Raw genomic sequence first — 20,928 nt, forward strand, 5'->3', positions numbered from 1 at the left:
GGGAAAAGCTGTTGAGAACCTAAAAGAGCCATCCATGTACAGAAACAGCAACGATGTTTGAATTTTTAAAATAATCCTAGAAAAAGAATCTCTCTCTCACACACACACACACACCACCACCACCACCACCAGTACTTAACTCAAAGTTGCTCAGAGTAAAAACAAACAAAAAAAATCACCTGAATTACATTCTGAAACAAAAATGAACTATAGAGATAAAACTCAGACGCATAGTGATATGCCTGATGGTTCCAAATGAACCAATTTTGTTTGGAAAAGCTGGATTGAGAATATACTTGTCTTCACAGAATACACTAAGACACTAGTGCTCTTTTCCCAAATTTCAAGAAAAATTGCTACTGTGTTTCCCCAAAAATAAAACCTAGCCGGACAATCAGCTCTAATGTGTCTTTTGGAGCAAAAATTAATATAATACCCGGTCTTATTTTACTATAATTTAAGACCCGGTATAATATAATATAACACAATATACAATATAAAACCAGGTCTTATATTAATTTTTGCTCCAAAAGATGCATTAGAGCTGATTGTCCGGCTACGTCTTATTTTCGGGGAAACATGGTATTACCTATGGAGGGAGTCTCCAACCAAGAATGACAAGTAATTATAGATATTGATATTGTTGCTATTGCTACTATTTCTGAGGCGAAAAAAAGGTTTTGGGGCATATTTATGCATTACATAATCATATGTATATAGTGTGTATGTGAATATAATAGCATCTTCTAAACTTTCCTCACTTAATCAATATAATCAGTTACATTTAAAAAAGTGAGATCCTAACCTATTTAGGTATGGAAAGAAATCTTGACTATGTAAAATTACTATCATAGTGAACACTGTAAAATATTAAGCTAAAAAAACGAACAAAAATACTTCTGGAAACAAGATTATTACAACTGAACATAGAAAAAAGTAGACAGATTCAAATTTAAAATTTAAATTCATTACCAACCACGTACAAAGGTAATTAATTATTCAGAGTGTATATGATACCCATCGCCACCTAAAGCACATGCAAAACTCTAAAACTTATTCAAATAAAATAAAATGTAAGTGCCCATTTCTCCAATACATTGTTTAATCATTTTAAAAAATAGTGATCTACATTATTTAAAGTCACTTTCCAATTCTCCAAAAAGGACTGCTCACTTCCATGGAACATGTGCACATATATCCTGTTACTTAAAGGACACAAAAAAATTATTCCATTTATCTTATCATTAAAAAATGAGTAAAAATTTCTGCTATCAATCAACCTGGAAAGCATTTTTCATAAAGGTATTAAGAAAATGACTTTTAAAAAAATTTATCTTAAATTCTGGTAGGGATATAATTCATTCAAAATACATGAAGCATCTTGTTACTAAAAGCATTAGTTTAAAAATATACAATATTAATTGGTCATACATAATTTCATTACTTGCCTATAAAGCACTGCAGGAAGAGTAGAAGTCTTTTGTGTGCCTCCTTCTTTTTTACTTGGTTTTCTCTCCTTGGGTGCTCGCAAAATTGCCGGTATGTTCAACTTCTATTGATTTGAACAAATGCAGTTTGTTTTGTTTTAAAGAAGAAATAGAAAGCAACATTTTCCTCTCTATGCCACTCAAGTCAACTAAATATGCTAGGATTGTGAGGGGTAAATGTTTCACCAGCTATTACACTGACAAAAGGGATAAAAATGAGTTTTTGTTTCACAGGTACATCCATTACAAACCTATAATTACATACTTTCATTAGTTTTCAGTGGAAGAGCAAAACATTGTGAAAATTAAACTTCTACTTTGGCTATAAAAAGTGAAAGACAAGGACAAGCATTTAAGAACATTAAAAAAAACAACAACACAGTCTACTGACAAAAAGAATATCTAAGCCGTTTATTTTTCAACATCCCAGCTAACGTTGGTGCTCCATAGGTTAATTAGAAAAATTATCTTATTGGACCAAACTCCACAAAGCAAATAAGATTCTCTTTGGGTTTCTACTAATCTGTAGTACGCTGGCTTCTCAGACAGCAACGATCTATCAAAGTCATTTCTCAGTGGCCCGGTGGGCCGGCATCTATTCAGCCAACTGGAAAAAGGTGTCATGCAAGCGGTACAAATGAAATTTACTTCTGCTGTTTTTTACACTTACACATGGAAATCTGTGAACTTTTGCGAAGTCATTTAATAAATCAAAATGCCCTTTTATAGTAGATTCTTATGAGACAAACTTGCAAATCAAGCCAAAAGATAATGCTAGCTTGTCAAATAAACTAATAATATGCCTGCACTCAACATTAACCTCCCTAAATATAAAACATAAAACAGCACAATCTTCCAAAAATTCATCAACAGCCTATCAATAGGAACAAAGGTCAATTTTCCACAGGCTACTTTTCACTCTCACCTTTTAAATTATGTTATTGATTATAATATATATCACAAAAGGATTATCTTCAAAGCTAGCACGACACAATATATATCAGAATGTATTACTTCCGAAAATGCTATGTCTACATGAATTGGATTGTGAATTTGACTCTTTTGTAAGCCTCTGAAACGAGTACAATGAAAAATATCTGTTTTTTGAAAATCCTGCTTCACAAATAAAACTACGTTCATAGCAAAAGGACCAGTGAATCTCCATCATCCTTAGAAAACCTAACTGAAACTACTTGACTGAATTCTTATTTTATTAATTATATGCACAGTACTAAAAAAACATCCATTTGCCAATGAATCTTCTTTTAGATACCAATAACTTTAACAAGCTAAAAATGTTCAAGGGTAAAGTAATTTTTTTCATAGCTACAATAATAGCAACTGAAGGTGAAAGACTACATTTTAATATTAAAGTTTCAAAAACCATCTCTTATAGAGCTCAAAACCAAATCAGCATGAAAACCAATCTCTTCAGTTTGCCTTTTACATTTTACATTAAAAAAAAAACAACACAAAAAAAACTAAATATATTACAAGAACAGGACAGAAAATTAAATGTGACAAGGAATCTAAATTTGCTAAATTAGAGGAAAGAAGAATGTGGTAGGAGTAACTCATGCTTCAAATCTTAGTTTTATCACAATGACAGGTCAATCAGTTAGAACAAATGAAAAAATTTTGCAAACATGTTAGCTGTTAAAACAACCAAACTAAGCTACAGGTTCTCAGTAGGCAGCTTCCACTGCTCTAGATGTATTTCAGGCAGAAATCGTTATCTCAGAGGATAGGTTGGCCCTAATCAAACAGAATTCTTCAGTTAGCAAAGTGACAGTTGTATCAGAGATCTGATCTTTGAAAATCATACAGAGAAGGAGATAGCAATTGGAAAGAAACTAACCTGCCCTGTGATTCTGCCTAGTAAGGCCCATATTCCTTGCCCTTCACTTCGAAGTTTTCCATTCAGATTTTGTAGTTCTTCTAAAGATTCACATAGCTACAATGTAAATAATTCAGATTAGTAAATCATTAAACTATGTAGTAAGATATATGAAAATTTAAATAATTTATCAATAAATGTCCAAGGGTATCTATACTTATATTCTACAGTTTTAATACATTCAAGTGACAATACCATTGAGTGATGAGGCAATCCAAATAATTAAGGAGCACCAACAAAATGTTTAAGCATTTTATTTTATATCAGCATTTTATTAATGATAATAATGATACCTATGTTTATATATTGCTGTAGTTTACTATATAATTTCACACACATTCTGCTAATTATTCCTTAGGACTCTATCAAAATGCATTTCTACCATATCCCCATGAGAAAACAAGGATCAAAGGATTTTTGTGACTTGGCTGAGATCATAGAATTAGCAAGATTCCCCAGGTCTTCTGAATCTAATCTCAGTACGTTTTACTACAGTATGGCTAATTATTGGAAATTCACTTCCTACTAATTTTTTATCACTTAAAACGTTATCTAATAACAATATGTCAGTACCAGTTTTATACAAGTATGCTCATGTTACTTGTTACCTACTATTTCACCCGTATCTTACTTTTATATGAGTGTTCTTTTTGAATATTCTCATCATTAGAATGAAAAGGTAGCATAAAATTTTAAATCGGGAGGTATTTTTTAAAAATCAAAAGTAATAAACATCACAAAACAATCAAGATAAAAACAGTAATTTAAAAACAAGTTTCTAAGTTTTCTACAAACTTAGAAAGAGAAGTTCTATAGTATAGTACAGTGGTGAATAGGAGTGGAGTCAGATTACTTGGCCTCAAACCCCATGTCCATGACTTAACTATCTATGTGAGTAAGTATGGGCAAATTACTTCACCTTCTGAGGACTCAGTCTCCTCCTCCGAAAATGGGAGCAATAGCATAACCCACATAATAAAGCTGAAGTAAGAATGAAATGAATTAACATGCAAAGTTCTCAAAATTGTGCCTGGCACATAGCAAGTGCTCAGAAAATGTTAGAGATGCTAATGAAGGTAACGATGGGTAGAAGTTGTGGGGAAGGGCCTGAAAACTCCAGAACTTCTAAAGGAAACATAAATAGAAATGCAATAGAATCACAAAAGAAATTATCAATAAGATCTACTATGTTATACTGTTTTTGTAGCCAACTTACCTTATTATATTCCACGTGAAGCTTTTCTTGCTCATTCTCTAATTTATCCTTTATATTCTTTTGTTCGGCCATATTTTCCTGAATTTGAATCATGCGCATATTTCTCTCTATTTAAATTAAATATCCAAATTAATTAATCGATTAATTAAATATCCAATTTTACATTAGTAGAAAATAAAAGTTGATACACAAAATACACAATGGAAGAAAAAATAATCATATGGATAAACCTACATTGTTTAAAACACTTTTTAACTCTAGTCACAAATACATGAACCTAGCATTTTACAAACACCTACTACATTTCAGGAAAATAAACATGCTTTTGCTTGATATATGTAGCATGGATAATAAATTAAAAACTGACAACAATTTCCTTAGCAAATTGTTCTCATTGAAAATGTACACGTATCAGTGTCTATACTGACCAAAATAATAATTCACAAAATCAGCAGTGAGAGCAGGTTGCTTATGCTTTCTCCTTCCATCCACACTAGAACTAGTATCTGAATTGTCCACGGGGAAGATATCTGTACTGATACCCATTAGTTCTGCTTTCCGCATCAGTTTACGAATGGCTGAAGCACTGCTCGTGAGTGGTCTGGGCAATTTTTCCCTTGGAACCCAGGCCTGAGGTCTGGTGGACCGAGCTAGTTCTGCTTTGGCACGATACTGCTGAAGCCGGGCATTGATCCTTGCCTGTAATAAAAATGTATAAAATTTTAAAAGACATTAAAATGTGGAATATACTCGTGATTTTTACTTCTACGCTTATAGATAGTAAAGATTACCAGAATTTCCTTTATCAAGGCAAATTCTATCCACGGTCCTTAAGATATACTGTATATAATTCCTCGGTTACAATAAATTAGGTCTACCCTTTATAACAACTGTCCTACTTTATGATCAGAGTTGTCAGAAACTAATTTGACTAAGCTGAACTTTCAAGCCTCCGTAAACTTAATTAATATAGAAATACATTTTAAATGATGGGCAAACTGATAAAATCCTTTGCACAAATAAACATTAAAACAGACTGAAAAAGATGTGGTCAACATATTGCACTGATAGAATAATTTCCTCTAAGCAACATTTTTCAGTGTATTTGGAAACATGCTTTATAAATGGCTGCTCTGTTTACTAGATGTGGAGCAATTCAGCCACAAACTCTACTAACCATTTACCTTAATGACATCTACTTCCTAGGTAACAAACAATATCTCATAACTATACTTCATGTGTCACTAGCAATGAGATCAGAAATAACCTTGAATGAAAAAAACATGAGTTTTGGCATAAATTCCATACCTGTGCCTCTGGTGATAGTTGCTTCTCTCTCTCTTGTAAAGACATTTTACAATAGGATTGTAGAGCCAAGTAGTTTTTTCTCTTCCACTTTCTGTCTAACCTATCTGCATGTTGCTTACAATAAGCAAAAAATGGATCTGCTATATCCTATATCAAAAAACAAGGTGAAAAAAAGTAAAGAGTTTTACTCGAAAGGATCATAAAAAAACCTAACACAAGAGATCATTTTTAAAAGAATCTCCTACAGTGTTATTTCTAAAATAAATTACGAAAGCAATTCTTATACATAATGATAAGAATTGCTGCTTTAAAACTTAATCTTGTATTATCAACTTCAAATTAATAATGATTTTTTTCTAGAAAGGGCCTTGTAGATTTAAAAATACTGAAACTAAATCTTGTGTATTACATTTAATTATAGTTGTATACCTAAAAGAATAACTCCATTTAAAACAAATAGAATTTTAATAATCTTCAGTAGAAACCATCATTAAACATTAGTGTTATGCATACATAGATTAATATTACAAAACAATATAGTCAGAAAAATACAGAACGAGCCAACACAGGTAAGTGGAGCATTTATAACTGGATGGTAATGCATAGACAGAGTCTACTCAGGACAACAATGGATTTAGAAGGCCAGGCCCAGTCAATAAAACACTTTAAGTATCCCCTTTAGCTCTTTATATAACCCTAAAATGGAAACATAGCTCTTTCATAACCATCTTTCATGATATGAACCTAATGGGTACATTTTTTATTCATAAAGAGTAAGGTACAAAAAAAAGAAATTTACTCTATTAAAAACAGAAATAATTTGTAAATACATAGCCTAAAATCTACAATGTAATCCACAATGTGATTGATAACAAAATGACAGGTAGTTCATTCTTTAGGTATGTCCCAAGGAGGAGAAATAAAGATAAGAATCCATATAGTTTTTATCTAAGTTAATATTAAAAGGGTGTCTTACTAAGGTTGGGTTTTACAACCCAAAGAGAAAGAATCTAAGGTGTCCTTTACATTAAAAAGAGCAATTCTGTAGTGATATGTCCACAGATGTAATAGTATAGCACTGTGGATAAGATCATAGAATTTGGAAATATACAAACCTGGATACAAATCTTGGCTTCACCATTTACTAGTATTGCGACTTCAAACAAGTTGCTAAATATCTCTGGGCCTCTGTTAACTTATTAGTAAAACTGACTTAATAACTACTTCCTATGGCTACAAAATTTTTAAAAAATGTAGGTAGGAGATTGCATTCACACACACACACAAACACACACACACACACACACACACCCCTGCTTTCTCATGACATGCTCTAAATCTTGGTGACAAAAGATGCTACACGGAAATAAAGATTATATTGAACCTCAGCCAAATGGCCAGATCTGAATATTATTCTACTGTTTTACAGTAGGAAAGTGTGACATTGAGAGTATGAGAGACAGGATTCATGCTTACATAGGTGAGTTGAGCATTAGGACAAGACCTTGGCTTAAGAAAAAGACCAGCTATCTTTGGTCTAAAACAGGGGTGTCAAAACTGCGGCCCGCGGGCCAACTGCGGTCCGCAATCCATTGTTAATTGGCCCGCAGCAAATTCCAAAATTATATTTAGTTTACTTAAATAAACCAGGTGAGGCAATACGTACTTCACCTTGAGAGAGTGGCCCGGCTGTTTGTGTATTTTACCGCACATGGCCCTTGGTGAAAAACGTTGAAAAAAGTTTGGAAACCCCTGGTCTAAAAGATATCTGAAAGGAAGTAAGTACCCCAAGTAATTTTTTGTTGTTGTTGTATTTTAATTAGTTCATTTGGGATTGGGGGACCATGAACCCTAATTCTAAGGCTAGCATGACCAAGGGATTAATCTTGTACAGAGAATGCAACAGACATACCAAGCAAATAAGTATTGTAAAAACCACTGCCTTCCATTATCTATTCTCCCCTTTTCTTCCCGTTAATATCAGAAAACTCTGAAGTTTTACCGGATATGTGGCTAAGCTGCTAGAAACGCTCTGTTCCAAGCCTCCCTGAGACTGAGATATAGCCATATGATAAGTTCTGGCCAATGAGGTATGTGAAATTTCCAGACCATGCCCTTGAAAGGAAGCTGCTCAGTCTTAACCTTCTCTTTCTTCCTTCCAATGATGTGGAACCCAGTCAAAATTGTGACAAACCATCTCTGACCACGTGAGAAAGTGCAACAGACTAAGAAAAGATGAAGAATCAAGTAAGGAGACACCTGCTCCCTGGAGCCAAACTCCTACAGATATCAAATCAGTCTGGAATCTTAATATTAAGAGAGAATTAGACTTTGTTTAAGCCATTGGTTATTCAGTTTTGTTAAATCAGTCAAAACAGGTTCACTTGGAATATACCTTCAACCTACTTAGAGAAATGAAGCTTTCAAGATCCTACTCTGGAAATGGAAAGGGAAAAACATTTTTCTGCATATCTACTACGTGCCAGGCACAGGTGCCTCTGTGTATACTATCTCATTTATCCTTTATCGCTACAGCATGAGATAAGTCCTTTATTTTAATATCAATTTTCTGGATAGAAAGCTGAAAACCAGAAAGGTTAAGCTGCTGACCCAAGACCCATGGCTAGTAAGATCTGTCTTTCTCAACCACTACCTGACTGTTATCAGACTCACTTAAGGCGGTTTCTAAATAGAGATGACAAAGCCCAACTCTGGAGATTCTGATTCAGTAGGTCCAAGGCAAGGGTTTTAAATATGACCGCATGAGAAACAGTACCGGTAAACACAAATGAGTAAAGGGGGGCTGAAAGATGCTAGAAAATTATAAGACAAAAGTAAATGACGGTGGTGGGGGATAAATGGTGGGGGAGGGGGAGGGGCATGTGAACTTTGGCGCCTGTGGGAAACTGGAATGCCCCGTCTGAAAGCATTAACATTCAAGGTTTTCTTTTTATAATACTATTCCCATCTAAATTTAGCCTGTGGGCCTCTGCATTGCATGGTTTGGTCTAGAATCTTAAGGAAAAAACATACGTATTTTATCTTAAACAAAGCTCCCTGAGTAATACTGACACAGCAGATCAAAAGAGCATAAACTGAAAGAAGAAACTATTGGGCGTTTTGTACAATGAGAACCAAGGGGCACTTATAAAACCAGTATATATTTAAGAAAGTAGAGGTGCTTTATTGGTATCTTAATAATAAAACTGAAGTTTTTTCTTGACTACAGAGTGCATAAATACTATAATGAGTTAGGAGCATATCATATTTATCTTAATTATAACATCATCAATATTCTTGTCTACCCACCTCAGCCACTTAATTGCCATGACGATACCAAGATCCTGCACTCTCTCAATGCCTACAATATCATTCTCTGAGCATCACTTTTTATCTTTCCTGGTCACTCCCTCTAAGACTCAAACAAGTTTTTAACACCATTTGCATCAACAACGTACTGACTTTCTGCCTTCCGACTGTCCCAAAGCCCATGCACATTAACGACTGCCCTAGCTACCTGATTATTCCCTAGTCCATCAGTTAATTACTCCTTTGCACGGACGACTCACTTACTCCTGTCTTCCTCATCTAGCTTTGCTTGACAAAACCTGAAACACAGATAAATCCAGCCCTTCCCCTACTGTGCACCTGCATCTGAGCAGTTGAACACATTCCCAAGTTGATTTACTCTCCATTTTCACAGATAATTATTGAATAAGTTCATCTCTCCCTCAAGCCCTCAATATCTCCTCCTTACTCCTGATTTGCAGATCCTGATTCTTCCTTATTTCACTGGAAAGGGTTGGGGAGGGGGGAAAAAAGCAACAAAATAAGAATTTCTACATCCTCCAATCACTACATGCATCAACCTACCTGCATCCCTACCCATAATCCTCGCCTAATCTCCCGTTACTGCAGATAGATTGCCCAATGTTCCAATCTAAGGTTAACTCCTTCACTTGTGATTTGGATCCCACCCCCTTTCCTCCAGCAATTCGAGCTCTCTCCTGCATTCTTTCTCTCTACTGTATCATTTCCTTCAGCATACTTCAGCATATAGTATACTAAACATACTGTAATATCTTAAAAAAAAAAAAAAGTTAAAGATCTTCTGTCGGCTCCCATATGCTGTTCCACTTCTAAACTCCTCTTAAAAGCAAAAATCTAAAAGCCTCTCTTTATTAGCTATCTTCAATTCTAGTCCACTCAAATACTCCCAAGTTTTCATGACTACCACCAACCACTCCAGTATTACTTCCTGTCAAGTGAAAATGACCTTTATTTTGCCAAGTCCAATGGTTATATCTCAATCTTACTCTTACTCATTTAACACAATTGCCCACTCTCTCTTTGAAACACTCCTAGAATACTCCTCTCAGTTCTTTTACCTCATTATTTTGGTCTCCTGGGTAGATTGTTCCTTATTTCCTCAACCTTGAATGCTGAAGTAGCCTGATGGCTGTCACCAGACTTCTTCTCATCTCAATTTATTCTCATGCTCTAGATATTTCCCTATAAATTATGTATACCCTGATAGCTCTCAAATTTATATTTTTAGCCTTGACCGCTTCCCTGAACTTCAGACTCAGATAGCCAACTATCTACTTGATGTCTCCACTTAGTTGTCTAATAGGCATCTTGAACTCAACATGTCCAAAACTGAATACTTGGTCCCGCAACCAATCAGCTCTTCCTGCAGTCTTCTCCATCTCAGTAAATTGCAACTCCATTGTACTAGAAGCTCAGGCCAAAGAGAAGTCATCTTTGATCCCTCTTTTTCTATTATAATCTATAAACAATCTACCAGCAAATACCTCAAAAAATCTGTCACTTCTCATTACCTCCATCCTAAACCTGTTGCAGTAAGATTCCTAACTGGTCTCCCTACTTTTACTCTTGCCTCCCCACAGTGTATACCTGACACATAATCAGGGTGGTCCTTTTAAACAGTAGTTGATTCACATGTACTCTATGCAAAACTCAAGGCTTTCCATCTCAGAGTAAAAATCCAAAGTCTTCCCCAATTTCTTCTAGGTCCTACGGTGTGATGTGGCCCTCTGCTACCTCTCCTTCCTCCCTTCTTACCAACCCCAGCCACTAACTCTGTACCAGCCATACCAGTCTCCTTGTTGACCCTCAAACCAAGTATGTCCCCACTGCAGTCTCTGCATATTGTTCCTCTACCTGTAATGATCTCTCAAATGAACATATGTTCCCTACCACTTTCCTTACATATTTTTTATAAAATGTCACTGTATTAGAGAGCCCTTCTCTGATCTCCCCATATAAAACAGCATTTTACCCTCCCTCGTTACTCCCTAAATACTTTACCCTGCTTTATATTTCTTCACAGCACTTATAACAACATATTTTTTGCTTACTTTTTCACTGTCTGTCTTTTCCCATCCTGCCACTAAATGTAAACTACTTTAAGAGCACATAGTTTGTCTGTTTTGTTCACTACTATCTCTATAGGGTCTGTAACAATGCCTGATACATAGTAGGTCAAGATAGCCATTAAATAATTATGTTGAATGAATGACAGTAAAATACATTAATCTGCAATCCTTAAATAACTAAAGGTAAGAGATAGATAAGTCAAGACAGTCCAGCTCTAAGTTTCTGGTTCTTCCAGGGAACCTTCTTTTTTCTGTATTTATATCACTTCTTGTCCACACTAGGCACTGTGATATCTTTTAATGCCATCGTGTGTGGGTGTTTAACATTTCATTGTGTTTACTATCTATTCCCACCTAAGTGAACACTACCTTAAAGCTATTTGACACTCCCTGACTGACTCCTCTACCCCAACATCTACCTCACTACTTTGCATATATGCATAGGCCCTCAATCATAACTTTGACTTCACCAAGTACCATGAAGCTGCTTTAAATATAAATTTCACTGTTTGCTAAACAAAGCTTAGGTCACCCCATAATACAACTTAACTAGGTTTTGGAACACAAAGAAGGACTATTATATTTATGTTCCACAAATGCTTGCTGAGTTGTATTTCTGTCATTCCTCAATTGCTGTGCCTTGCAGACATTTTATGATTAACTTGTTTATCATACAGTTGTAATTTATTTCTTAAAGAGTCTTGCACTCAAATCTGAAACTCCCAAATGAAGACCAGAAAAGAAAAACCATAAATTTGAGCAAGAATTCTTAATTTCTTATTCCTGTACTTAAAATTTCTAGTCCCTTTTACACATAAAAATATTAAATGCAAATTCAATGCCCAGATGCGTGGTGTCTAGATACCAAAGGAGAAAAATAAGTTTGATGATGTATGGTTTCTGAACCACAAAGAAAACTATGTCTATAGCTGTTCAGTATTTCTTCTTATAAAAACTGAATGTAACCAACTTAGCTTTACTGATATCCTGCACGTGGTTTCTATCTAAGACTCTGTATTCAGCTTGATCACACTTGTAAAGGTATATTTTTCCCATTTGGCATTCATCACTTGTTTATTTTCCCCTAACTTTTATGAATTATTTTATCAATTTTTAAAACACTCATACATATTGTATACAGAACATGACAGTCTAAATCCAAGGTGAACTAAATCTAAATTAATATTAAGTGTTTTCATGTATTTAAATTACATTTCTTATAAAATTTTTTGAAATATACATAGAAGTTTCTTTATACGTAATAAAATATATTTTATTTATATAAAAAATTAATACTAATGTAGCTAATGGCAAAATAAGGCTTTATCCAGGAAAGCAAAATTATCCACTTCAGATTTTACAAAGGCGTTAGATATTAACATATATATTTAGTTTATTCAAAGTTGACATTTCTTTCTGAAACAAAAATATGTATGATTCAATGATTATATAACACTTTAAAAGTATCCAATTCTACTTTTCATTTTTTAACTGCGTTTGTTAAAACGAAGAGTAAATTCTTATTCTGCAGCTGAAACTCATCTCATTCGATATTGTCTTACCTAGGAAAGTACTAATACTCTGCTCTGCACATACTTCAGCATTAGCCAACTGCATTTATTATTATATTTTACATTTTCTTAAAGTTACGTGGCCCTTTCCAAATTCACATTTTACCAAATAAAAGAAGAAACATAATAAGAAGAAACATAAATCCATCATGACTATACAGTAAGAATTACCACACACTCAACTACCTGCCCATACAAAAAGCTTTAAGAATCAACAAAACTTGGTCTCAGGACTCTTTAACAGACTTCTTAAAAATTACTGAAGACCTCAGAGAGCTTATGAGTCATATTTATAGATATTTATCATATGGGAAATTAAAACTGAGAATTTTTAAAAATATTCATTTATTTTGAAATAACAATAAGCCCATTACATGTTAACATAAATAACATATTTATGAATAATACTATAATTTACATACACACACAGAAATTTAGTGAGAAGAGTGGCACCATTTTACGTTTTTGAAAATCACTTCAATGTCTAGATAGGTAACATTAAAGAAGATACCTGGATTCTCAAAACTGTTTCCGCATTATTATATTGTTATGTCATATAGTCTCTGGATATCTCCACTACTGCTCATGAGAGAATTAAGAATAAAAAAAGTATATACCATTTTCATATTGTTATGAAGACAGCTTTAACCTCACAGACACCTTGAAAGAATTAATTTCATGAGTCAGATCTCACTACAAATTTTAACAGGATTTCCAAATGTCTGACTTGCTTTAAAACTGGAAAAAACTGATATTCATTGTTTATTCTTGGAGGTTTTAGACCAGTGCTTTAGGTAAAGACTTTAAGAGTAAACCTGTACATTTATTATATGATACATAGCTGTTGTAGGATATAACAGAGTCCTGAGAAGTCTTAGGAACATATTCACCAATGACAGGTTTAAAAATACCTACCTCTTCTGCTGCTGCCTCTGAAAGCAGACCTTCCTTCTGAGCACAGGTCACATGGAAATATGCTCTGCACATCCCTGCATCACAGCTAATGCAAACTCCAGTTCTAGCAAAACGAGGGTCTTCACAGAAGCTACATTCCTACGATGGAATAACAGGAAAATGCTCAGAGTAAAAATATTTCCAGAACAAACACTGCGTTCTCCTACAAAGCATCCACAAAATACAAGTAGTGAACCAACACTTTATCAATACAAACAGTAACTGCAGCAAGCCAAAAGTTTATATGAAAAAAGCAATTCTCTTTGTTGTTCAAAAAACCAAAATTCCACTGATAGTATAATAATGATGAAAATATTATTTAAGGGCTTATCATGTGTTAGGCATTATTCTTAGCACTTTACATATATTAATATCATTTCACATTATTCCACACGAATATGTGAATGAGGTACTATAAGTATTTCCATTTTATACATGACAAAATTGAAGGGAAGACAGGTGAAGCAATCTGCTTGAAATAACACAAAAAATAACTGGGAACCAGTCTTCAAACCAGGGTTTTCTTACTTCACAGTCCATGCTCTTAACCATTAAGCTACACTGATTTGAACAATATAAAACTGCTTGGAAAAATGAAAAGAAAGAAATAAAAAGCCAGAGAAAATTCGCCAAAAGATATAGACATTATAGCCAAACAAATCATGCATTTTAAAAAATATCTTTAAGAAAATTAAAAGTAATCTTAAGTAAACAATTTGGTGAAATCAGTGACACACAATATAGCCGATTATTTATATTATATCTGTATACAAAGGGAAAAAGTGAAAACTAAAAGTATAACCTGTTGAAATTACCCCAAATTTATTAACTTTTTTATCCCTTTAACTATCTTAACCACAGAGAGAAAAAAAATCTAGTCTCAAAATATAAACTGTTCTGGTAATAGGAAATCTTCATAAAAGAAAAGCTTGCTAAAATTGTGGAAGACTGCCCATAGACAATCAAGGAAGTACTATTTAGTAAATGTATTCTAAGGAAATTAAATATGAGGGAAACATATAAAGGGGGAAATAAAAGTGTTTCAATAGATACTAAAAATATAGTTAGAATGCTGTTGCATTTAGTGATGACCTGCTGGGTAGACATCACCATACTGACACATCAGCGATGAATGAAAATAACAAGGACAGAACTCTGGGCACCGATGTGGACACCCCCCAAACCCTGATACTCTACCGCCTCGTTAAGGGTCTTTTTCCAGTAACAGTAGAATGTGTATGCTATAAAATACCAGCAAATAGTAATCTAAACATGAGACCAAAAAATAGAGAGAGGAAATAGAGGAGGGAGAAAAAAGAAATTAAATTATTTAAAGGATGTCAATACTAGGTATGAACAGAACCAAATTGTTTAGAATAGTTCCCTGAGTAATTTAATGTAATATGAAATCGAACAAGGGATTTCAGAGTGAATACAAAGAAACATTTCCTGACAATAAAGTCTTTATTAGAGTACAGAACAATCTTACAAAAAAATAGCATCTTCCTCAATTGCCTGAATCACTTAAAATGCTAGGGAACTAAGAAACTGAGAACACCGGGGAGAAAGTAATCAGGATTAGGAAACGGGTAGATGGTGTGGTGCAGAGGCGCTGTCCCAATTATAATTCGCAACCCTGTCTTTGATTTTGCAGATGAGCTAGAGAATACATAATTTTCAACTCTATTTCCCAAAACAAAAGCAAGTGATAAAGAAAAAATCAGCTAACAATTGCCCATTTGCTGACTCTTCAGTCTCGAGGTCACTGCTGGCTTCAGTTATATGAAGTACTATCTAGTTACTGTTTTTTTAAATTGCTTCTAGATTTATATTTATAATAATAACGTGTGCCTACTGAACATGACAAGCTAGTCCCTTCCAGGTTCTGTGCTTATGAATTATGATGCTACTACCAAAAAAGTACTAACTTCCACTTCCAATAATGGTGGACTAGGTCATTTGTTTTAATGCTGCTCAACAAGAAAACGTCAACTTTTTTTTTTTTTTAAACATATCTTAAAGGTATCAGAGAGCTAACAGGATAGTGTAGAATTACCTAAGGACCAGGAGAGTGAAGTTCAGTGCTTGGTCCTGCTTTCCTCCCTGTGGGGCTTTTGCTAATTCTGGAGAGGGGAGCTGCATATAGTTTAACAGAAATTGGGCTCTACACTAAAGCCCAAGAGCAGTGGAGTGCAGGGGGAGGATGGGGCATGGGGATGGTGGTGGAGCCCAAGGAGGATATTCGGATTTTAATAGCAAAAACTGTCAAATTTCTATAAATTTTCAGTATCGGAATTTTCCAACAATCTATAAATTCCCCACCCACCTTTAATATGTTATTGATGTTATTCAAGAGTCTTCCTTGCCAATTTCCTAATAAACAGTAATGAAAAGAGAACATATTGGTGCCTAATTAGTTCTAGTATTCTAGGAATGTTTGTGGTAATTTATACCTAAGTTAAAATTAATAACTGGGTGTTTTTATCACTTACAATCCTAAAGCTTAATCAGCGAAAACCAATTTATAAACTATCAAGGCTGAGGATCATTTGCTCGGCAGGTTATATAGTCATAAAGATGAAACCTGAATAAAATAACAGGTGCTTCCTGTACTCTTTTTCATAATTTTGGTAAATTCTGAAAGTAAAGGCAAACATTACGTTTGTATTTGATCCAACTAATTGAAAATAAGGATTTGGTCAGAGAACTCACTATTTACTAGGCAGTGTGTTAAATGCCAGGGAACTAGCAGTATTAATGAGTATTTTATCCCACAAGTTATTCTAAATTAAAATTACCTTAAAGAATTTATACAGTTTTGGCTTTCTGGGGAAATTACTATCAATAATAAATGATTCAGTGTTAACTGCTATACACACAGCATGATTAATAACAAGCGTTTATTTCTGTATTCAACAATATTAGTAAAAAGCTATATAAACTCGTAGGTAAAAACTTTCCCTTTAGACAACAAAAACACTTTGTCTCACCTTGGCACCATATTTGGAATAGTTCATCTCTGTTAGTGTTACTGGTCGTAATTTGTCAATATCTCCAAAGGCTACTCCAGGAACATACAGAGCACAAACAATGTGAACCCATCTATAAGGAGAGAAGACAGGATTTCGCTATCAAACCCTTTCATAACATATCCACGTGGAAAATAGACATCAAATATGTGCCACCTCAAATAACCACTGAAAGAATTCTGTGGTCAGATTTCAGAATCTCAGAAATGCAAATGAAGAGTATGGAACATGTACAGAATATCATTTAGTTACAGAGAAAGGGATAACAATGAGCATTACTTTTCCAGCAGCTTGTTCAAAGCCAAGAGTGAAAAACTGTAATTGCATTTCACTTAAAATTCACCGCACTTTGCACTTATCTGTTCTTAAATATTTGCACAAAACCACTATTCAAATGAAATAAAACATTATTTTCATATGCATGAAATGGTATTCATATTCATTATTTTAAGCTCTTTGAGAATTAAGGATCCTAATTCAGGAACTATGAAGTTACTCTGCAGCAATTAGGTAAAATTGTTCTTTCTTGTTTCTCTTTTCTAAAAGTTGTTGCATAATCCTTAAGGATATTGTCTTAAAATTTTTTTTGGTATGCATCTTGACTTTTTTCTCAGGTTAAACTGATTGCTAGAAAAATGTACAGGACAGTTATAATACTATAGGGAAGTCATATATCATTCATCTGTTCACCATACAACCTATGTATTAAAACTTATATTCCCCACATATAATTTTTTTAACTCTGAATGATTCTGCAACACTAAACAAAGAATCCTCAAAGTTTCAGTACAATAAAAAGAAAAAATAAACAGGAGTTGACTTTATTCTGGTTTTTAAAAAGTGCCTCGAACCTTTTTTTAATATAGGTACTATTTGCTTACAACCAAACAAAATATGGATTACTGGATTTTGAAATTCATATAGATCTGTATCACTTCTGAAGGAACGGTAAAAATAAGATAACAAATCTCTTTTAACCTTGTGAATATACTGACAACAAATTCTGCTTTATCACAGCTTACAAGGCTAAGATTATTGCTTCATGGTTCTGTTTCTTGTGATGCATTATGAGTTTTAAAGAAATAAGACTAAGAATCATTTTATAGAGGTACTGGGAAAAATAGTTACAAATTTTAAAAAATTATCTGCTTTATTGAAAGAAAATCCAAGGTTTTGAGATTTTTCTTGATAGAATGTTTTAATCCAACTTCCCAAATCCATCCTGTGGAGTTCAATATAAAGATACACATCTTCGACAAGCAGCTGCTTTCTCAATTTAATTTGCTCAGTTTTTTCATGCTCCACTGGTGTATTAAATGCCGCTGTACTCTGCAGGAGTTTATCTTTGATAAACCCAACAGCTGGCTGCTTGCTTCATACTGACCTTCTTAAAATGTTTCAGTACAAGTCACACGAGTACCACAGATTTAAACCGCCATTTCAGTGTGATTGGCACACAAGTGTATCATTTCCCACAACCACTCTTGAGGATGCCAACCTGAGTCTTTACTAAAATACATATCAAACAGCGTAGACAATTTTGGCCCTTATTAATACCTGTTGTAAATAGTTTTTGGTTCATTTGTTTAGCCACACGTACTTTAGAACTTTGTAATGAAGACAAATCAAGAAATCAAAAAGGAATAGTCTTCCTTATTACTTTACCATCCATTTTGCTTGAAGCTATGATGGCAGATGTTGATTGGGGAAAGATGCAGAAAACAAGCACCACAGAAAACCACCAAAAAACAAAGTCAGAATTGTCATTCTAGCATAGAATCTATTAATAGATTCTTTTTAAATCACATACTTTAATAAAGCAAACGAAGTAGAAAGACACTTCTCAAAAGACTCATTTCACAATGGGAACTATATTAATCAACCAAATCTGATTCTGAAATGCCTTGTATTTGCAGTACCTTCACAACATATACAACAAATTCACTTCCCTTGTTATTTTCAGTCCTTCATTTATTCATTCAGTAATCATTTACTAAGCATCTGTGAGGAATGGAGCACCACACAGGCAGTTTGGAAGTTATAATAATGAATGTTCAGTGCTTGCAGCATTACGTCTAGTGTGTTATCTCTAGATAGTAGAATATGTCTAGTATCTCCCATATCAGGTTTATAAGACCACATAAAACAGGGTAAAATACTCTAAAAAATGAAATAAAAATTTAATGACAAGAATGTACTGATGGTTTTCTCACATTAAGTTGTATCATTTTCTATGTAGAACTGGTGGCTCCCATCAGAAAGAGAAAAAAGTCTATCCCATGTCATTTACAAAACCTTTTTCATTCTTTCCATACATTGTTCTTTCTTTTCCTGTTTTCTGTGAAGCTATAATACTAAATGGCTTGTCTCATCTTGACTTTTTTTGCCTTGAATCAAGATAGTGTTATATCCTTCAAACTATATCAAGACCTATCATTTCCACTATAGCCTATAGGTAAGTGTAGACATCAACACAGATAAAATGTTCACATAGCATAAAAGGACTTTTGCCAGGCTGCACAATCAAGGGAGGTGTCTCTATATGTAACATCCATAGGAGTCAATACAAGTATCTCAGTAAAGCTAAACGGTTAAAGAGGCTTCCCTTTTCTTCATTCAGAAACAACTTTACAAGTTGCTTTGTGGATTGTGATAACATGAAGAGACAGGTACTTCACAGCTTTTCAATAGAACTTTCAAATTATTAACAAGAAAAACAGGTTAAAAAAAACAAATTATCTTCCCTGAAAGGAAGCTCTGTCTTGTCTCAACTTGCCTTATTCACTATAATTTACTACCATAAACTTCAACTCTCAGGACTGCAGAGTTACCAGAAAGAATTTATGTAGCTGGTATTTTATGATTGCCTTAAATGTGTAGAATAATACCTTTAATAAGAAAGTACTAGTAGTGAAGCAGCAGCAGAATTAAGGAGACATTCATTGAGCACTTATGATGTTCCAGAAACTGTATAATTGTTCTAGATGAATCATCTCATTGTAATCGTCTCAAAAGTGCCAAGGAAACTGAGGCATATAAACATTAAATCACTTGCCTAAAATCACAGTAAGGAATCCAAATATAGGCAGAATCCAAATATAGGCGGTCCACCTTGAAAGCACACACAGAATCCAAATATAGGCAGTCCATCTTGAAAGCACACACTTTAAATGCTGTACTAAACTCCCTAATTCTAGGCCAAAGTCAGCCCAAACATAAAATAATGCCCATGTCTATGATATGGACCACAGATTCATAACAATACATCAAATCGTTTGTTATATATTTCTTTTATTTTTTGGATAGGCAACGAGGAAAAGCGGTAAGAAGGTTAGCCGTTTTTCCTAGACATTGATACACAGGATTCTCCCAGAGTCCGTGATAGTCTCTGTTATCCCAACAATCTTATACGGCAAGGGCCTGTCTATCAATTGAGGAAAAAATGAGAAAAATAAGAAAAACAGTTTTTACTTCACCAAAATCATAGTTATTAAATTTGAAATCCTATCCTTAATTTTGGGACAAAATACATCCTATCATATAAAATATTAAAATATGGGAAATGATTATTATAATTTGTAGGGGTTGTTTTGTTGTTCTTATTAAAAGATTAAATATATTTGATAAAAACAATGAATTGGCTTTATGCTGCAAAATAAAAAACTGAGCAGCCCCTCTTATAGGGTGGGAGAGATTGTGGATAGTAATCTACAAAATATAAAAGGTTAAGAACTACTCTTATATTTCAGTCATCCATCCCAGATAGATGGGGAAAAAACATTTAAGATATCAACACTACTCTGATGACAACTGCTCAGATGTGATAACAAAGATAGGTGTGAATACAACAGTAAAAGGAACAGAGGTCTTTGTGCTATTTAACAATTTACTGCCTCTCAGCTCCAAATCCACCTTTCCACATCTGCTCTGAAATAATGGACAGAAGGTCTTCAGCTTTTCTGCTTTAGTGAGCATGATGTTAAGCTTCCCGAGAGAGTGACGAGGGCCTTGTAAGAGGAATGGGCTTCCCAGCAGGATTGGGAGGACATCTGCCAGGGCCCTGCCCC

At 34.1% G+C, this 20,928-nt stretch overlaps 1 protein-coding gene across 10 annotated transcripts in view; it reads right to left on the reverse strand.

Moving 5' to 3' along the window:
• Nucleotides 1-20,928, reverse strand: part of PHF14 (PHD finger protein 14) — a 175,300-nt gene that overhangs the window by 129,466 nt on the left and 24,906 nt on the right. For all 10 annotated transcript variants that reach the window (XM_033088431.1, XM_033088440.1, XM_033088430.1 and 7 more), the window contains exons 6-12: nt 16,823-16,934; nt 13,794-13,931; nt 5,909-6,055; nt 5,029-5,299; nt 4,601-4,707; nt 3,346-3,441; nt 1,449-1,552 (exon numbers count right to left, since the gene is read on the reverse strand). In XM_033088431.1, the coding sequence (XP_032944322.1) occupies nt 1,449-1,552; nt 3,346-3,441; nt 4,601-4,707; nt 5,029-5,299; nt 5,909-6,055; nt 13,794-13,931; nt 16,823-16,934 (975 nt within the window). The remainder of the gene's footprint in view (nt 1-1,448; nt 1,553-3,345; nt 3,442-4,600; nt 4,708-5,028; nt 5,300-5,908; nt 6,056-13,793; nt 13,932-16,822; nt 16,935-20,928) is intronic.

This window comes from Rhinolophus ferrumequinum, chromosome 20 (genome assembly GCF_004115265.2).
Source record: "Rhinolophus ferrumequinum isolate MPI-CBG mRhiFer1 chromosome 20, mRhiFer1_v1.p, whole genome shotgun sequence".
NCBI classification, from domain to species: domain Eukaryota; kingdom Metazoa; phylum Chordata; class Mammalia; order Chiroptera; family Rhinolophidae; genus Rhinolophus; species Rhinolophus ferrumequinum.